Raw genomic sequence first — 16,559 nt, 5'->3', positions numbered from 1 at the left:
TTCCTGACCCCTATAGTTAGAGGCTGGATCATGCTCTGAAACATACGAATTTATATCCTCTCCAGACATTTGGCTTTTTAAAAATCCTTAATATTGTAACTTTGGACATTCTTGCTACCCATATGTATATCTAAGCCTTTTCTGAATCCTGCTAAAGCCTTAGCTTCAGTGCTACTTTGTGGCAGTGACTTCAGCTGGCTAATTGTGATTGTGTGAGAAAGTATTTCTGTGTCAGTTTTAAAGTTGCTACCTTTTAATAAAATAAACTATCCCCTTTGTTCTCATATTGTGAGCGAGGATGAATAGCAGTATTTGATCAACCAGCTCTGTGCCATTCATTATTATGTATACCTCAATTATGTCCCCTCTTTAGTCATTGTTTCTGAGCAGCATCTGTGTCACAGGGCTTTCCTGCACTGTTCGACTGAAATAAGAACCTGAACGTCACTTGTTTTGGCATCATCTATTTGCTCAGCATGTGTGTAACTTCTCCCTGCAGCTACTTAGCTCTGTATGCATATAAGCCTCAGAAGAATGATGAGCTGGAGCTGCGTAAAGGTGAAATGTATCGGGTCATTGAGAAGTGTCAGGATGGCTGGTTCAAGGGAACATCTCTGAGAACGGGAATGTCTGGAGTCTTTCCAGGCAACTACGTGACTCCTGTTTCCAGGTGAGGACCATTGGCCAGAGGTCATTAGGTAGCTCTGAATAGAAGCAGGGGTTCCTACTTCTAAAGAAAAATGAAAAATGGGGAGATCTAGTTTTAAATTACACTCTTCCCCAAAAGCATCTTTGGTATCTTGGTTTGTTGATTTTGATTTTAGAATCACTCACACTTTCAAAAGACATTATTAATTGTTTAAAATTACTACATTTACCGTTTATCTGGATTGCTTATCCCATTATTTTAAAGAACCTATGAGCTATGGAGTCCACATCCAAAAAAAGGAACTAAAGGAGTTTTTACAATAGAGATGAGAAAAATATGGAGAGATTGTAGTTTGTTTTTCAACACCTCATCATTTGTATTTTGGTTTTGTAAAACCAAAACTGCAGGGTCATTTAAATGGAGGTTCAATTTTATCAGAAACCCCCAAAGTTCAGAGGCGAAAGGAGAGTTTGATAAATTATTCTGTTTCAGCCATCTGTGTTTCAGAAATAGAACGAAGTGAGAAGAAACACAGTTTTGGATTTTGCAAAGTTTCATTGGTCAGAGTTTTGTTTGGCAAAACCAAAACAAAGGTTGTTTCTGACAGCATTTTATAGAAAACTAAAGACAAGCATAAATTGTAAAGAGAAACATAAATAAATGAAGGGTGTCAAACCAAAACCAAACCAGAGAACCATTTCAAACTGGTATTGTTTCAGTTCAGTTCTGGTTCAAGTATAATTTTATCCTACTTACTTAACCTGAATTGGAACTGAACTAAAAAAAAAATTGGGCTACTGGGTTAAAGGTTCTGCATTTTTAAGCTCAATATTCTAAAAAAACTACTGTGACCATATTTTCATTATAAAACAAGACAACAAAATAAATAGACATGTGACTGGTACTAGAAAGTATACAGTAGAACCTCAGACCAGTCAGTGGTGGATTAGCCACTGGGCCAACGGGGCCCGTGCCCAGGGGCCTCGGCCAATTGGGGGGCCCCTGGAAAAATGGGCATGCCCCGACTTGCTCTGCCCGCCCACAGCAAGCCCCCGCGCTCTGACCCCGCTCCCCAGCAGGAGCACTGGGTGGGCAGGGGAAGTCCCCATGCCCTGATCTAGCTCCCCGGCAGAAGCGCTGGGGGGATGGAGGGAACTGCAGGCAGAAATGGGGGGAGGGACCCCCACTTGCTCTGACCCAGGGTCCCGCAAACCTGTAATCTCCCTCTGCCTCAGAGTTACAAACACCTCGGAAATGGAGGTTATTCGTAACTTTGAAATGTTCAAAATTCTGAACAAAACATCATCGTGGTTCTTTCAAAAGTTTACAGCTGAATAGTGACTTAATACAGCTTTGAAACTTTACTATGCAGAAGAAAAATACTGTTTTCCCTTTATTTTTTTAGTAGTTTACGTTTAACACAGTACTGTACTGTGTTTGCTTTTTTTTTTTTTTTTTCTGTCTCTGCTGCAGTCGGATTGTGTACTTCCAGTTCCAAACGAGGTGTGTGGTTGACTGGTCAGTTTATAATGCTGGTGTTTGTAATTCTGAGGTTCTACTGTAATGAGAAAAGAATGACATGAGAATGAGAACAGAAGGAGGCCATCCCACAAGAGTAGGAAGGGAGAGAGGAAGTTTAGGAGCAGCCTGCATACCACATGAGGCAGCAGGGGGCCCCAGAGGCAGATCTCTGAGACTGCCCCTGGGGAGGAAAGAGGTAGAATCCTCCCTGGTCCCAGAAGTTAACAATAACTCTTCAAACCCAAGGGAAAAGGTAGTGGCTCCCCAACCCTTTCGCCCCTTACGCAGGCCTCCTCTGACCCATCTCCAGTATCTGGGGCATTTCCTCCCGCCAGTTGCCCCACTTGAGGCAGGGCCCAGGCTCCAAACTCAAATTTATCCTTTCACCGCAGAAGTCCAATATGACACAGCAAATATTAGAAGATCTTATTTTAGTTTGCTCAAACAAATTGTTCATAAAAAAAATTGTTTATTTGACAACATAAAAGCACTAGGAAAATGAATGTAAAGTTGAAGTTAAAGTTAAAGATAAATGGTAAAAAATCAAAATAGTTTCAATTTTAAGTTTCAACTCTCTTTTTTGAATTTACTTCCAGTAAGATTGATATTTGATTCAAATTGGTTCAAACCGATAACTGAATCATTGTTTGGGTTTTTTGTGATGGCTTGAACCAGAACTGAACCCAACACACTGACTGCAATTGAATCGGAACCTGAACCAAAACAAAATAAATATCGGTTAGACTCTCTGAATAACTGTAACATTGTTTTCACTTTGCCCCACCTGTAGTCTGGCTGACGGTCTAAGGTTGCATTTCAGGGCCAAAAGAATTAACGTTGTAGCTTTGTAATTCCTGAATTATTCATTAATCTAAATTTCTTTACCTGATTTTTATACACCAACTTGGCTGCCTGTGGTACTTGACTCTTTAGCTCTTAACAAGTAAAAGGTTCGTGCTGTGGTACTGGTGATCCAGATCAGCAAGACTTTGCTAAATGCAGCATGTCATAGCTAGAATAAGAAACTGAAAAGCGCTAAAAGGCAAAAATGCTTTCTGCACCACATGAGTTGTATCATTCATTTTATGATCCATTAGAAATGAACGTGTAATTAAAACAGTCTGTTCACATATGCAGTACCTTAAGTGAAAACAGCAAGAAAAATACTATAATAAACAAACTCTCCCATTTGTCACAGTCTTTGATTTACCCGTTTTCCTTTCCTCCAACCAGCAAAACAAAGGAGTGTGCTGGGGGGGCGGGGTGGAGGGCTGTGCACGGCCAGTTGGGGACAGGGACAGGGTACCCAGGAAATGTACTAATTTCAAGTATCTCTCAGGCTCCCTCTGCTGGCGGGTTCCTATTGATTCCCCAGCAGTGTTATTAAACCTGCAGGGGTGCATCTCTGCTTGTGAGCAGAGGGACGTGTATGTTGCTATATTGGTGAATCAAGCCTATTGCAGGTGATTTACCCAGCTCTCTCTGAATCTCATTTCCTACTTGTCCACTTTGCACAATGTCATTGAGGGTGACACATAGCAACCAAAGGTGGCAAGGACCCTAGACAGCCTGTCACCTCTTCCCTGTCTGGAAGTGGTGGGGGAAATGTTCAAGATTTTCCAGTTTTAAAAAAACCTAGTTACACCACCATGAGGATGGATTCAAAACAAGATAAATTGGCAAACTTTACACAAAGTGAAAAAATGTAGGAATCTGTTTCTATTATTTTTCTTCGTTCTCTTGTTTATCTTCCTGTCTTCACATGTTTTGACTGTAGCTTCTTGCATCCTCTCATTTAGTGTGTGTGTCCATGCTTTCCCTCAGCCTCATTCCTTTTTAATTGTTTTCCCCCTTCACTCTCTTTCTTTAGGACTTAATATTTTCTTCTGTGGTTTGGCCTTTCACTCTGTTTAATTTGTATGTTCAATGTTTCCCCTCCCTCTCCTCCTTTCTCCTCTCTCTGTCCTATTACACTTAAGCTATTTCTCTCTCTAAAGTCCACTCACCGATCCAGCCTCCTACAGCCTGGTCTTCCCTCCCCTCCATTATCTCCTCTCCCTTGGTCTTGTTCCCTGCAATCTCTCCCCTCCATTTTCTCCAGCCCTATTAGTTCTCTCCCCACCCTCCCGTGTCATGTCCTCATGTTCTGCCCATAACCCTCTTCTCTCTCCTCCTCTTGTGGATCTCAGTGCAGTGAGGTGGACAAAGGAAGGCAATGAGAACAGAATAGCACCAAAGCCATTTGCCCTTGGCCAGGTCAGAAGTGGGAAGCCAGAATCGGTCAGTGCGGGCAGCTGCTCTGGCTGGTACCATGAAGCAGACAGCCTCGTCATTCCCTCACCTGCTGTTGGTGCCCGGGGCTGTGGCTGCCGCTCCTCAGCTCACGCAGCTAGTAAGAGCCCCCGAGGCAGGGGGACCCAGCTCTGTGGCCGGCAGAGCCATTGGGGAGCAGTGACCATAGGGGAGCCCTCCTGGTGCACAGCAACTAGCTACTCCTCTCCCTGCATCCTGAGCTACCCCGCCCCCTGCCTGCACACAGATCATAGCTACCCCTTGCCTGCACCCTGAGCTACCCCCCTGCCTGCTCACTAGCTAACCCCTCCCTGCACCCTAGCTACTCCCCCGCACACAACCCCTAGCTACACCCCCTCCCTGCACCCTGAGCGACCCCCCCTGCCCTCACACAGCCCCTAGCAACCCCCTCCCTCCACCCTGCATTACCCTCCCTCCCGCATACAGCCCCTAGCTACCCCCTCTCTGTACCCTGAGTGGTTTTCAAACTTTTGGTGCTGAACCCCCACCACACACAGCCCAGACAGGCTGGGTGGCCTGCTGAGGTAAGTCAGAGGGCGGAGGTGGTGCTGCCTCCCTGGACCCTGCCATGCGGGGCCCAATCCCTGCTGGCCCCAGGATAGAAGTCAAAGTATGCCTGTGCCCGAGGGCCCACCCCTGGTGAAGACCTTGGTCAGCAGGGCAACAGGGCTCTGATGAGCTGGCTGCATGAAGAAATAGTCTTGGCCCTGCATCCTCCTCTCTGCTTGCCCAGACAACGTGGATAATCAAAGGGTTTCCAGGGCCAAGCAGGTACGAGAAGGGACATGTGTACAATGCGGGTGAGCTGTTAGGGCTGGGTTTTGTAGGGGGATTCGTTGTTTGCTTGTAAACAGATCTCCCTTCCAGTAAGGTCAGTTGAGCTCACCTAGCTCTGGGCTCACTTATCATGCTTCTGAATTAGAACTGGGTGAATGGTTCATGTGAAAATTCAAAGCCAACCAAGCCAGCTGTTATTGAGGCTCCCAGTCCAAACCTGATCATCATCATTCTGATTCTACAGGCAGACTGTAGGGATTTGGTGCTGCCCATCTTTTTTTCCATATAAATTTGCATGGAGCTCAGGCCCTACATTAATATCTTCACGGCTCATTTTAATTATTTTTCCATTGCCAGTTGCAAAAATAGCCTTGCTGTGCAAAACAGCATTTTGGCGACGTCCGTTTCTTCTGGATTTACTTGGTAATATGTAGGTGCCTATTAGAATAAATTAAAGCAGGAATTCTGGATTTCAAACAAGTTAATGGAGGGAAAAAAGGTGATCTTTCTGTTCCTATAACATTTGTATCTTGTGCTGAACATTCAAACTTGAGAGATTCCCCCGTGTGGGGAGCAGTGGAGAAGGTGCAGAATTCCACCAAAATACATATTGTTCTGGGAAACATAAACAAAATATAATACTTAACCTTAAACTTCATTTTATTTTACTACCTTAATTTGTATCATGTCCCACTTCAGGGGACTTCTGGTAGCTTATGGCAATCACTGCAGTAGATGAGTAACTATGTCGTAACAGAGTTTTCACATTACACTTCCTTTCTCTTTAGAGTGCCTGTAGGAGGTGGCCAGCCCAGGAATAGCTTAGCGGGTGGGGCTCAGACAATAAAAGGATCCCCAGGAGCTGTTCACCCAGGAGCTGTTCACCCAGGAGGTGCAAGTCTTACAAATACGGCCACTGCTGTCAGACCTGTTGTTCCAATCACTGCACCTCAGACACATCTCCAACAACAGACAGTGTCTCCTCAGATGAATAACTGCATGAGGTATTCAGCCCAGCAAATGGTCAGCCAGACTCGCAGTGCCATGCAGATGGGTATGTATAGGCTCCCTAACGCCTCTTGCCTTACCTTCTCAGAATTTGACATTGTATCCCTCATGAACAAGCCACTGGAATCCTATTGTACCTTCAGGTTTCCTTTGCAAGTCTTCCATTTTAGTCAAAGTTCAGCCATCTGTAATAGGATATGTTTTATTGCTTGTAATATTTACAGACTTCTATTGATCTCTGGGAAATATGCTGTGTTTATCAGATTGTGCTGTTGTCACAGCTGAAATAGATTACAGTGGTTACAAATATTTACATAATTTATTTTAGAGAATAAAGCATCCTGCATACTAAGAAGATTAACGTTTCTAAGTCCAGTTGGCTTACTGACAAAAAAAATACTGCACTTATCACAAAGGAAGTAATATGTGACTTAAAATTAAGGAACTGGGCTTCAAGGATGAAAGTTCTATGTTAGGCAGAAGAGGACTCAGCACTGGTGGCAAAGGAAGATATCCAAAAAATAGTGCCACCTCTTTGAAATGTGAATAAGAGGTTGGCACAGCAGGGGGCCATTGTTGTTCCTAGTTTTCCTTTTTGATGCAAAGCATGGGTTTTCCAGAGCAGAATTTATGCTGCTTTCCTGATGTTAAATAGTTGCAATGTTGAGTGAATTAAAAGTAAATTACATGGTAGATTTTTGTGGCAAAATGTAAAGCTGTTTTGTTTTTAATATTTTATGGTGACTTGAGCCCTTGTGTTTAAAGACTGAGCTAGAGAAGTACTGGGAATGCTGGCAACTGAAGATTTTAGATTCGGAACAGACTAGACAAGGTATGCTACAATATAAAGCATAGATGCTCAGATTAAGGCTAGAAGGAACCATTACGGTCATCTAGTCTGACCTCCTTTTAATACAGGCCAAGTGGAAAAGTAATCAAATACCCATGAATCTAAATCTTATTTTATTGAAAAGCAGCATGCACTCTATTTCTTTGGTTGTTACGCATAGTGGCATATCTTTACATGCATAGAAGTCACTCTACAATGTAATCTAATTATCATAATTAATTTTTTTGTAGTTCAGAGAGAAGATTCATAGATTCCAAGGCCAAAAGGAACCACTGTGATCATCTAGTCTGACCTCCTGTATAACACAGGCCATAGAACTTCCCCTAAATAATTCTTAAAGTGTATCTTTTAGAAAAACATCCCATCTTGATTGGAAAATTGCCAGTGATGGAGAATCAACCACAATCCTTTGTAAATTGTTCTAAATTACTCTCACTACTAAAAATATACTCCTTATTTCCAGTCTGAATTTGTCTAGCTTCAACTTCCATCCATTGGATCATGTTGTACCTTTCTCTGCCAGATTAAAGAGCCCATTATTGAATATTCATTCCCTGTGTAGGTTTCAGAGTAACAGCCGTGTTAGTCTGTATTCGCAAAAAGAAAAGGAGTACTTGTGGCACCTTAGAGACTAACCAATTTATTTGAGCATAAGCTTTCGTGAGCTACAGCTCACTTCATCGGATGCATACTGTGGAAACTGCAGAAGACATTATATACACAAACACCCTGAAACAATACCTCCTCCCACCCCACTCTCCTGCTGGTAATAGCTTATCTAAAGTGATCACTCTCCTTACAATGTGTATGATAATCAAGTTGGGCCATTTCCAGCACAAATCCAGGTTTTCTCACCCTCCGCCCCCCCCCCCCCCCCACACACACACAGACTCACTCTCCTGCTGGTAATAGCCCATCCAAAGTGACCACTCTCTTTACAATGTGTATGATAATCAAGGTGGGCCATTTCCAGCACAAATCCAGGTTTTCTCACCCCCCACCCCTTTTTTTCCAAAAACCACACACACAAACTCACTCTCCTGCTGGTAATAGCTTATCCAAAGTGACCACTCTCCTTACTTACTTAGTAAGGAGTTACTAAGTGTAGTTACTTAGACTGTAAAGAAGTCACTCCTTGACCTTCTCTTTGTTAAACTAAGTAGATTGAGCTCTTTGAGTCTGTCACCATAAGGCATGTTTTGTAATCCTTTAACCATTCTTGTGGCTCTTCTCTGAACCCTCTCCAATTTATCAACATCATTCTTGAATTGTGGACAGCCAAAATGGGACACTGTATTCTAGCAATGGTCGCACCATTGCCAAATACTTCGACTCGAGATTCCCTGTTTGTGCTTTTGGACACAGCATCACATGGGGAGTTCATGTTCAGCTGATCATCCACTGTGACCCCCAAGTCTTTTTCACAGTCATTGCTTCCCAGGATAGAGGCCCCCATTGTGCAAATATAGCCTACATTCTTTGTTCCTACATGTATACGCTGACATTTGGCCATATTAAAATACATACTGTTTCCTTAAGCCAAGCTTACCAAGCAATTCAAATTGCTCTGTGTTAGTGACCCGGCCTCTTCATTATTTACTATTCTGACAATTTTTGTGCCATCTGCAAACTGTATCAGTGCTGACTTTGTTTCTTCCAGGTCATTAATAAAAATGTTAAATAATGTAGGGCCAAGAACTGATCCCCATTAGAAATGCACCTCTGATTCCCTGTTTACATTTACATTTTGAGTCTTATCAGTTAGCCAGCTTTTAATCCATACAGTATGTGCCATGTTAATTTTATATCTTCTAGTTTGTTAATCAAAATGTCATGTGGTACCAAGTCAAATGCCTCACTGAAGTCTAGGTATAGTACATCAACACTACAACTTTGATAAAGGTAGTAATCTCATAAAATATATATTGAGTTAGTTTGACAGGATTTATTTTCCATAAACCCTTGGTGACTGGCATTAATTATATTATCCTCCTTTAATTCTTTATTAATCAAATCCTGTATCAGCTGCTCCATTATCTTGCCCAGGATTGATGTCAGACTGACAGCCTATAATTACCTGGGTAATCCTGTTTATCCTTGGCACAACATTAACTTTCTTCCAGTCTTTTGAACTTTTGTGGCGTTCCAAGACTTACTGAAAACCAGCGTTAACAGTCCAGCAAGCTTCTCACCCAGCTCTTTTAAAACTCTTGGATGCAAGCTATCTGGACCTGCTGATTTAGAAGTGTCTAACTTTAGTTGCTACAGTTTATCATCCTCCTAAGAAACTAGGAGAATAGAAAGTGTTGTTATATATGACTACATTGTGACAGGTTGGACCCTCACTTCTGGGATGTCAGTTGATGTTCTGGGGTCCCACTCATCCCTCCTGCCCTGCTAGCCTGGGTTTCCTTTGCACTGGGTTGCTGTGCCAGGCTCTCAAGCCCCCTTCCAGCACACACCCAGGCAAGACCACAGTCAGCTGCAGAAACAGACTGCAGTCAGATCTGTGTGATAGGATTCACCCAGCACTCACGTGCACACCCACTGTGGAGAGGTAAACCCCAGATAATATTGTGTTGCTCTGTATAGAAAGATCTGCACAGCACAAGCTGATAAAAATTCACCCTCTCCCTCAATGTGAAGAGAGATATGCACAGCTTCTTGCCCCCCTCCCCTCCCCAACCCCAGATATGGATTGCACAAACTGGGTTATGTTATAAACAAGAAATAAGTTTATTAACAATAAAAGGTACATTTTAAGTGATCATAAGGGATAACAAACAGAACAAAGCAGATTACTAAGCAAATAAAACAAAACACTCAAACTAAGCTTGATTCACAAAAGAAACAGGTTACAAAATGTAATTTCTCACCCTAAATGTTGAATTAGGCAGGATGCAGTTTCTAGCTCAGTGTTCCAGGGTTATTTCTGTTTACAGACTAGACTCCTCTGTCTCAGTCTGGATTCAGCCCTTGCCTTTCCCACAGCTCAGTTCCTTTGTCTCTTCAAGAAAAAAGAAAAGGAGTACTTGTGGCACCTTAGAGACTAACAAATTTATTTGAGCATAAGCTTTTGTGAGCTACAGCTCACTTCATCGGATGCATTCAGTGGCATGCATCCGATGAAGTGAGCTGTAGCTCACGAAAGCTTATGCTCAGATAAATTTGTTAGTCTCTAAGGTGCCACAAGTACTCCTTTTCTTTTTGTGAATACAGACTAACACAGCTGCTACTCTGAAATTTGTCTCTTCAGGTACTTTTAGCAGACTTTCTTCTTGGGCAGGAAGGAAACGGAGAAGAGTCCTGTTTGCCTTACTCCCCAACCTTAAATAAGATTTACATAAGGCTGGAATCTTTTGTTTCCCAGTCTTGACTGCCCCCTCCTTTTGGTGGAAAATTACTAGAAGTCCAAGATTGTGTTTAGTACCAGGCAGCAGGACCACCTGACCTAGTAGTGTCACAGCTACATCCCAGGACACCTCTCAGGAAGGAGAGAGATTTGTATCTTTAAAGTCTTATTGTTTCTTCCTAATGGCCCATCAAAGCTGATGGCCTGTTGTCTGGTGGGTGTCTCCCAAATACACACACAGTTGTAATTGTTACATAGCCAGTTTGCCTAACTTTAAATACAGAAATGATACATGCATACAAGCTGGATAATCACATTCAGTAAATCATAACCTTTCCAATGAAACCTTACAAGATGCATCTTGCATAAAATATGTAGTTAGGCCATATTCATATCATAGCCATATTTCTATGAAGAATATGGGGTGTAACATCACATACATTACCCGTTTTCCCCCCAAATACAGAACAGAGATATCTATTGAACGTGTCTTCCTTTTCTGTATTATTACTGATAATTTTACCATTACCATCTAGCAATGGCCAGTACCATTCTTATGATTATTTTATGATTATTTTTGTTCCTAATAGATTTAAACAATTTCTTCTTTCTTCTGTCTGTAAGTCTGCTGGCCATAGTGTTCTCCTTGTGTCCCTTTGCGTCCCTTATCAATGTTTTGTAAGTGCTTACTTCTTCCTCAGATGAACAGATCAGCAAGTTCTCCAGATTTTCTCTCCATCGCTTGTCTAGTCACCAGCAGCTGTTGTAGTTAGACTACGCATGATTTGAAACATATTCATGGTTTGGGAAGGCTCAGGAGGCAGGAATGAAGTGCTTGTTGGAAAGTAGCATTAAATATGTCACTATGTCATGTATCTTGTAATAGTAACCAAGTTAGCATCAGTTTACACAGATCTGGCAGTATAATATATCTTTGGCTCTCTGGAACCTTTCAGGCAGCTCCTGTTGCTTCAAATGGCCATGCTGCCATAAAGAAGTATTCTCATGGAGCTAAGACAGGATGTCGTTGCAGGATAATTTTAGCCCAGGTAGATGCATTAGACCCTCCCTTTCCCATCTCTCAGCTAATCCTTGTAGCTACCTTCTGCCTTCAGAAGCTACCTGCCAGCATTCCCTGCGTTCTCCTTGTCCCATGTGGTTTTGAGACCACATCTCAATATCCTTCCAACATCTTGGCATGCAGAGTAGTCAGAGAGCAAAATAACTCAGGAAATATAGTTCTTCTGCCACTTCATTTTTTGTGCTTCTCATACTTTCCATGGGTATTTGAGGTTTATTTTGAAACCTCAGAAAAAACAACAACAATATATCATACACAATATGTAACTCACAGAGTAAAGGGGAAAATTAGCAGAATTTCCAACGTTGATTTAAGGAATACTCCAGTGCAATTTCGCTGTCGCCAATCCACAATGGCCATAATAGGCTGCTGTTCAGTAGCCCAAATCCTACAGAGCTCATCTGCATCTCGTCCCTGGAGAGTGAAGACACTTAATCCTATGTCTTAAAAAAAATGAAGGTACTTCCAATGAAAGAAAATTATATAATATTCAAGTCATGCTCTTGTTGGCTTACCTCATACGTGAATAACAAATCAATTTTTTCACAAATCCACTAATGTAGAAATATACAGAAAATGAAATATGAGCCGTCCAGAACAAAAACAGTCTTCAGTGAACATTGCTAAGTAATAGCATGATGGACACAGCACAATCCAAACCCACAGATGTTCAGAGCAAAGACAACAATAGACTGTCGAAGCCTTGCTTACAGCGGAGTCTTCTCCAACCATTTCTTTTGCTGTTTTTGGCACTGTCAGTTTCCTTCAAGCCTAGAAATGCTGGCGCCTGTATTAAATAATGCATGTCAGTATGACTATTGAATCAACCTTAAATCTAGAGGAGGGTAGCAGCATGCAATGAAGTTCCATCATTTGTATTCTTATCCCAGAGATCTATAGAAATACCATTTCACCTTGGAAACTAATCTGGCTGTAGCAATATTTTCAGACCTTGAACACTGGCCTTATGCTTGCAGAGGGCTTGCACATTACACAAAGCCCAAACAAGTGTGCTGCTTGATTAGCCTACCCACAAATACAATTTGTACATAAAGATTGGGAGGGGATGAGTTAGGTGGGAGTAAATCAATTTTACCCATTTCTAACTTGTATTTGGATATGGTCCATATATTTCATTACATGTTGTTAGGTGATCGAGGTAGGGAAGCCAGTAAAAAAGAAAATGACAACCTGGAGAAAATCTGAATTCGTGGACCCTTACTCTTCCCAGAGGACAAGGTTACAAAAAAATTCAAGACAAATAAGTGACAGTTTGGTGGATTGCTAAATTCGACATTGATTAAAAAAAAACTCTGTTAGATTGGGGAATAACTGGGAAAGAGAATCATACCAACATAGGAGTTGCTGTACTGGAATATATCAGGGGTCCATCTAGCACAGGTGTCCATCTAGTTGATTACCTTCCAAAGGTGGGTAATATCTGATGCTTCAAGAAGACGTTAAAAAAAATCTCAATAGGCATCCAGTGTTGTGTGTATAACATGGGAATAAGATTAGGGGTGGAATTGCTTCATGACCTCAGATGGTGATCAGTTTGTACACTGAGCATGGGGGTGATGCCCTTTGCCATTTTAAACCCTAGCAATGTAAGAGCAGGTGCTGTTCTGACAGATATGAATAGAAAATCCTTTTTAGAATTTTACTAGAATAATGCTGTTCAGTAATATCCCATGACAGAACTCCACAGATTGGTTTTAGTGCTGCATAAAAAGTATTCTTAAGAAAGGGGATTTTAAGAGAACTACCGAATTGTTTAAGTGTTGGGAATGCCTACTCTGGCATATTCTTCTCCACTGTACAAAGCAATGAACCCACCTGGAGATCAGAAAAGCCTTAGGCATGGAAATGAAACTGGAGCTCTGTGCTTTACTTTTTGACACATAGAATCATAGAATATCAGGGTAGGAACGGACCTCAGGAGGTCATCTAGTCCAACCCCCTGCTCAAAGCAGGACCAATCCCCAATTTTTGCCCCAGATCCCAAATGGCCCCCTCAAGGATTGAACTCACAACCCTGGGTTTAGCAGGCCAATGCTCAAACCACTGAGCTATCCGTCCCCCCTACATAAAGCATTCTGTAGTTTCCTGGATCCTTGGAGATCTGGCATTGATAGTCAGTGTGTTGTAGTTATTGTTATATAGATGAGCAGCAGTTCTCTGGTTCTTGGTGGTGATCTGCTGAGGTGAAGTGGAGTTCACCTATCTGGGGAAGGAATACTAAATGATTTTGCATAGTCCCTTTAGGACTTTCCTGGCAGAAACAAAGCTGATCTCAAACGTGCTTTAATGATTGGCACTACTTGACTTGTCTTGAACAGCATAGTAATTTGTTATTCTCTTTTTTAAAGTGCCGATGCGTGTTGTTAAGGCTAAAATATAGTACAGTTTTTGGTTTCTTTAAATCACATTTCAAAAATACAAGATCAGTTTTAATAATCTAAATTAGTCCCTGCTGATATAGGTTTAACAGTTGAGAGCTCCAGAAATGATCAAGAAGTTAACAGTAACTATTAGAGTGAAGTACGAATTTATTTTTAAAATGGAGTATATTTGTGTTTACTTTGAAAAGTAAATACCATGGACACTCAATGATTGTAGAAGTCAACAGTACACTCAGTGAGCTGTTTACAAGATGTGGTGGGAATTGTGGGTTTTAATTTTAAAACACTGTGTGTTTCATATGAGGGAAAGACTTTCAGGTAGAGCCACATAACTGATTTTTTGATTCACTGGCAGTTCTGAAAAATTGGAGAAAAAAATCTGTTTGACCTGAACCCCATATTTTTTGTTGGTAGTGGTGCTGTCTTCCATCCTCCCCACACACACTCTTATACCTGAAATCCCAGTGGCTAGGGCACTCGCCCGGGAGGTGGGAGACAGGAGACTTAAGTTTGAATCCCCATGCGGGAATGGGGCTACAGGCTATCCTAGAGTACGGTAGGTTTCTTTCACTCTCCCTTAACGCTGTTCCACTTTGTATAAAATACTTAAATTTTTATTGGGGCAAGGACCTGTCCCCATTCCCGGGTAAGTACTCTAACCATGGGCTATAAAGTCACTCTCATTCTCTGTCTGGGGGTCTAATGACCATTCAGGTATTTTATACAAAGTAGAACAGCTTCAGCAGGATAGACTGAGAGAAAACTACATCAGAATAGCCAATAGCCTGGTGGTTAGGACACTCACCTGTGTTCAAGGCCCTGCTCTAGAGTGGGAATGCGAACCAGTCTCCTATGTCCTAAGTGTGTGCCCTATGCATGGGGCTGTTGGGGTTCAAGGGAGGCTGGCAGCACCACAACTTGCTCATTTTTGTGCCCTTATGAATCTAGCCCAGAAAACCAAAAAGTGTCACTTTTATACATGTCAAAATGATTGATTTAGACATTACTGAAATCTTTTCTTTGACTGAAACAGTTGGCCAAAGTCGACACAAATTCACACAATGTTTTGGTTGACCTGAATCTGCATTTTTCAGCAAAAATAGGTTTGGATGAAAAATTTTGCCCCACTCTTCTTCCAATACAATACATTCTGATGTTAAGACAAACTTTTACCTCTCCTGTGAACAGTTTAACACTAGGGAGTAAAGTAAGTTTATCATAAAGTAAATAAAATTATCTGTTACTTTGACCTGTGTCTGTACTTACAAGCTGCATTCTTTGCTTTGTTTTCCCCCTGTTATTCTTCAGTAGCACACCCTTCTGCCCAGGTACCAGAGCGGCCCACGGCAACTGTCTCACCACTGAGAACCCAGAACTCTCCATCCCGTCTCCCAGCCACTGTGGTTAGATCACACTCCATGGCTTCTCCACAACACGTCCACCAGTCCCCTGTCCAAGTTATTCCTGGAGCACAGTGTGCCAGGCCCATCATTCCTCTCACTTCAGCAGCAGCCGCCATTACTCCTCCAAATGTCAGTGCGGCCAACTTGAACGGGGAGGCAGGAAATGGGCCAGTCAGCAGCTTGGTGACTTCCAGCCCAACCAACACCTCCTGCAAAGCAGAGGAGAGGAAAAATGAAAAGGTAATTGCCTTCTCTGGTGTAATTTAGCAGTGGGGGAAGCAGAGTGCCTTTTTGAAAATCTTGAATGATAGCTGACTTATTTTCTTCTTCTGTTTCCACCGAACATCCTTGCTAAAACCATATATTTTTGATTAATGCCTCTTGTGTGTGTGAGGAGAGATATGATACTTCCCCTGGTTAATCTGTCAAACTCGCATGTTTAACAAGCTTGCTCCATTTATAGACTAAGGTTTTTCCTAGCTCACTGTCATAGAAAAAGATATAGAAACAATCCTCTAAGTGTCAACGGTCCCCCATGCCAACATTTAAATAAGGGAAGCAAAGGACAAACATCAAGAGATGCTTTTGCTCACCAGGTTTTCTATGAGAGGCAGAAGCAGCATTTCATCATGTAACCACTGGGCATCCACATCTACAACTATTTTCATACTTTTTTAAGTCTGTTCATTGGTTATACTGTAGCATTATCCACTTGCACATGAGAAATGAGTTTTGCTGTTAATCTGTTACATTTCTACTTTCCGGCACTTGACATGGTCGGTGTCTGAATCTTACAGATTTGAAATAGCATAGAAACACATTATTGAAGAGACAGGCTTCACAACCAGGTGGCCAAGTCAGAAACTATCTGCCTAATTACATGGAAGAAGTTTTATGAGGTACAAGCCTTGGGTGCTGGTGATGGAAGCATAATAGAACACTGACATGTAAATGGTAGGAGCTGTTAACAGTTCTGTAAACATCTCCATTTCTTTCAGAAAATTGCATTGCCATGGTTCAGTGAAACAGAGAACTGGATTAAATATGACTCACTGCAGTATGTGATTGATACATTGTAGATTCAAGCTTCTAGGAATCAACATTGGAAACAATATTTCAATGTCTGCTCCTTAAACGTGTTGCTAATGAAAGCCAGGGCTTTAAACATTCTCAGCCTTTTAGACTCTTAACAAATATTTTGCT

At 41.9% G+C, this 16,559-nt stretch overlaps 1 protein-coding gene across 1 annotated transcript in view; it reads left to right on the top strand.

Moving 5' to 3' along the window:
• Positions 1 to 16,559, top strand: part of SH3RF3 (SH3 domain containing ring finger 3) — a 395,417-nt gene that overhangs the window by 335,348 nt on the left and 43,510 nt on the right. The window contains exons 6-8 of the mRNA XM_048856416.2: positions 500 to 670; positions 6,049 to 6,314; positions 15,262 to 15,596. Coding sequence (XP_048712373.1) covers positions 500 to 670; positions 6,049 to 6,314; positions 15,262 to 15,596 — 772 coding nt within the window. The remainder of the gene's footprint in view (positions 1 to 499; positions 671 to 6,048; positions 6,315 to 15,261; positions 15,597 to 16,559) is intronic.

The sequence above is a fragment of the Caretta caretta genome, chromosome 1, assembly GCF_965140235.1.
Source record: "Caretta caretta isolate rCarCar2 chromosome 1, rCarCar1.hap1, whole genome shotgun sequence".
Lineage (NCBI taxonomy): Eukaryota > Metazoa > Chordata > Testudines > Cheloniidae > Caretta > Caretta caretta.
The sequence above is the reverse complement of the archived record's forward strand: the minus strand, read 5'-3'. Positions and strand labels throughout refer to the sequence as shown.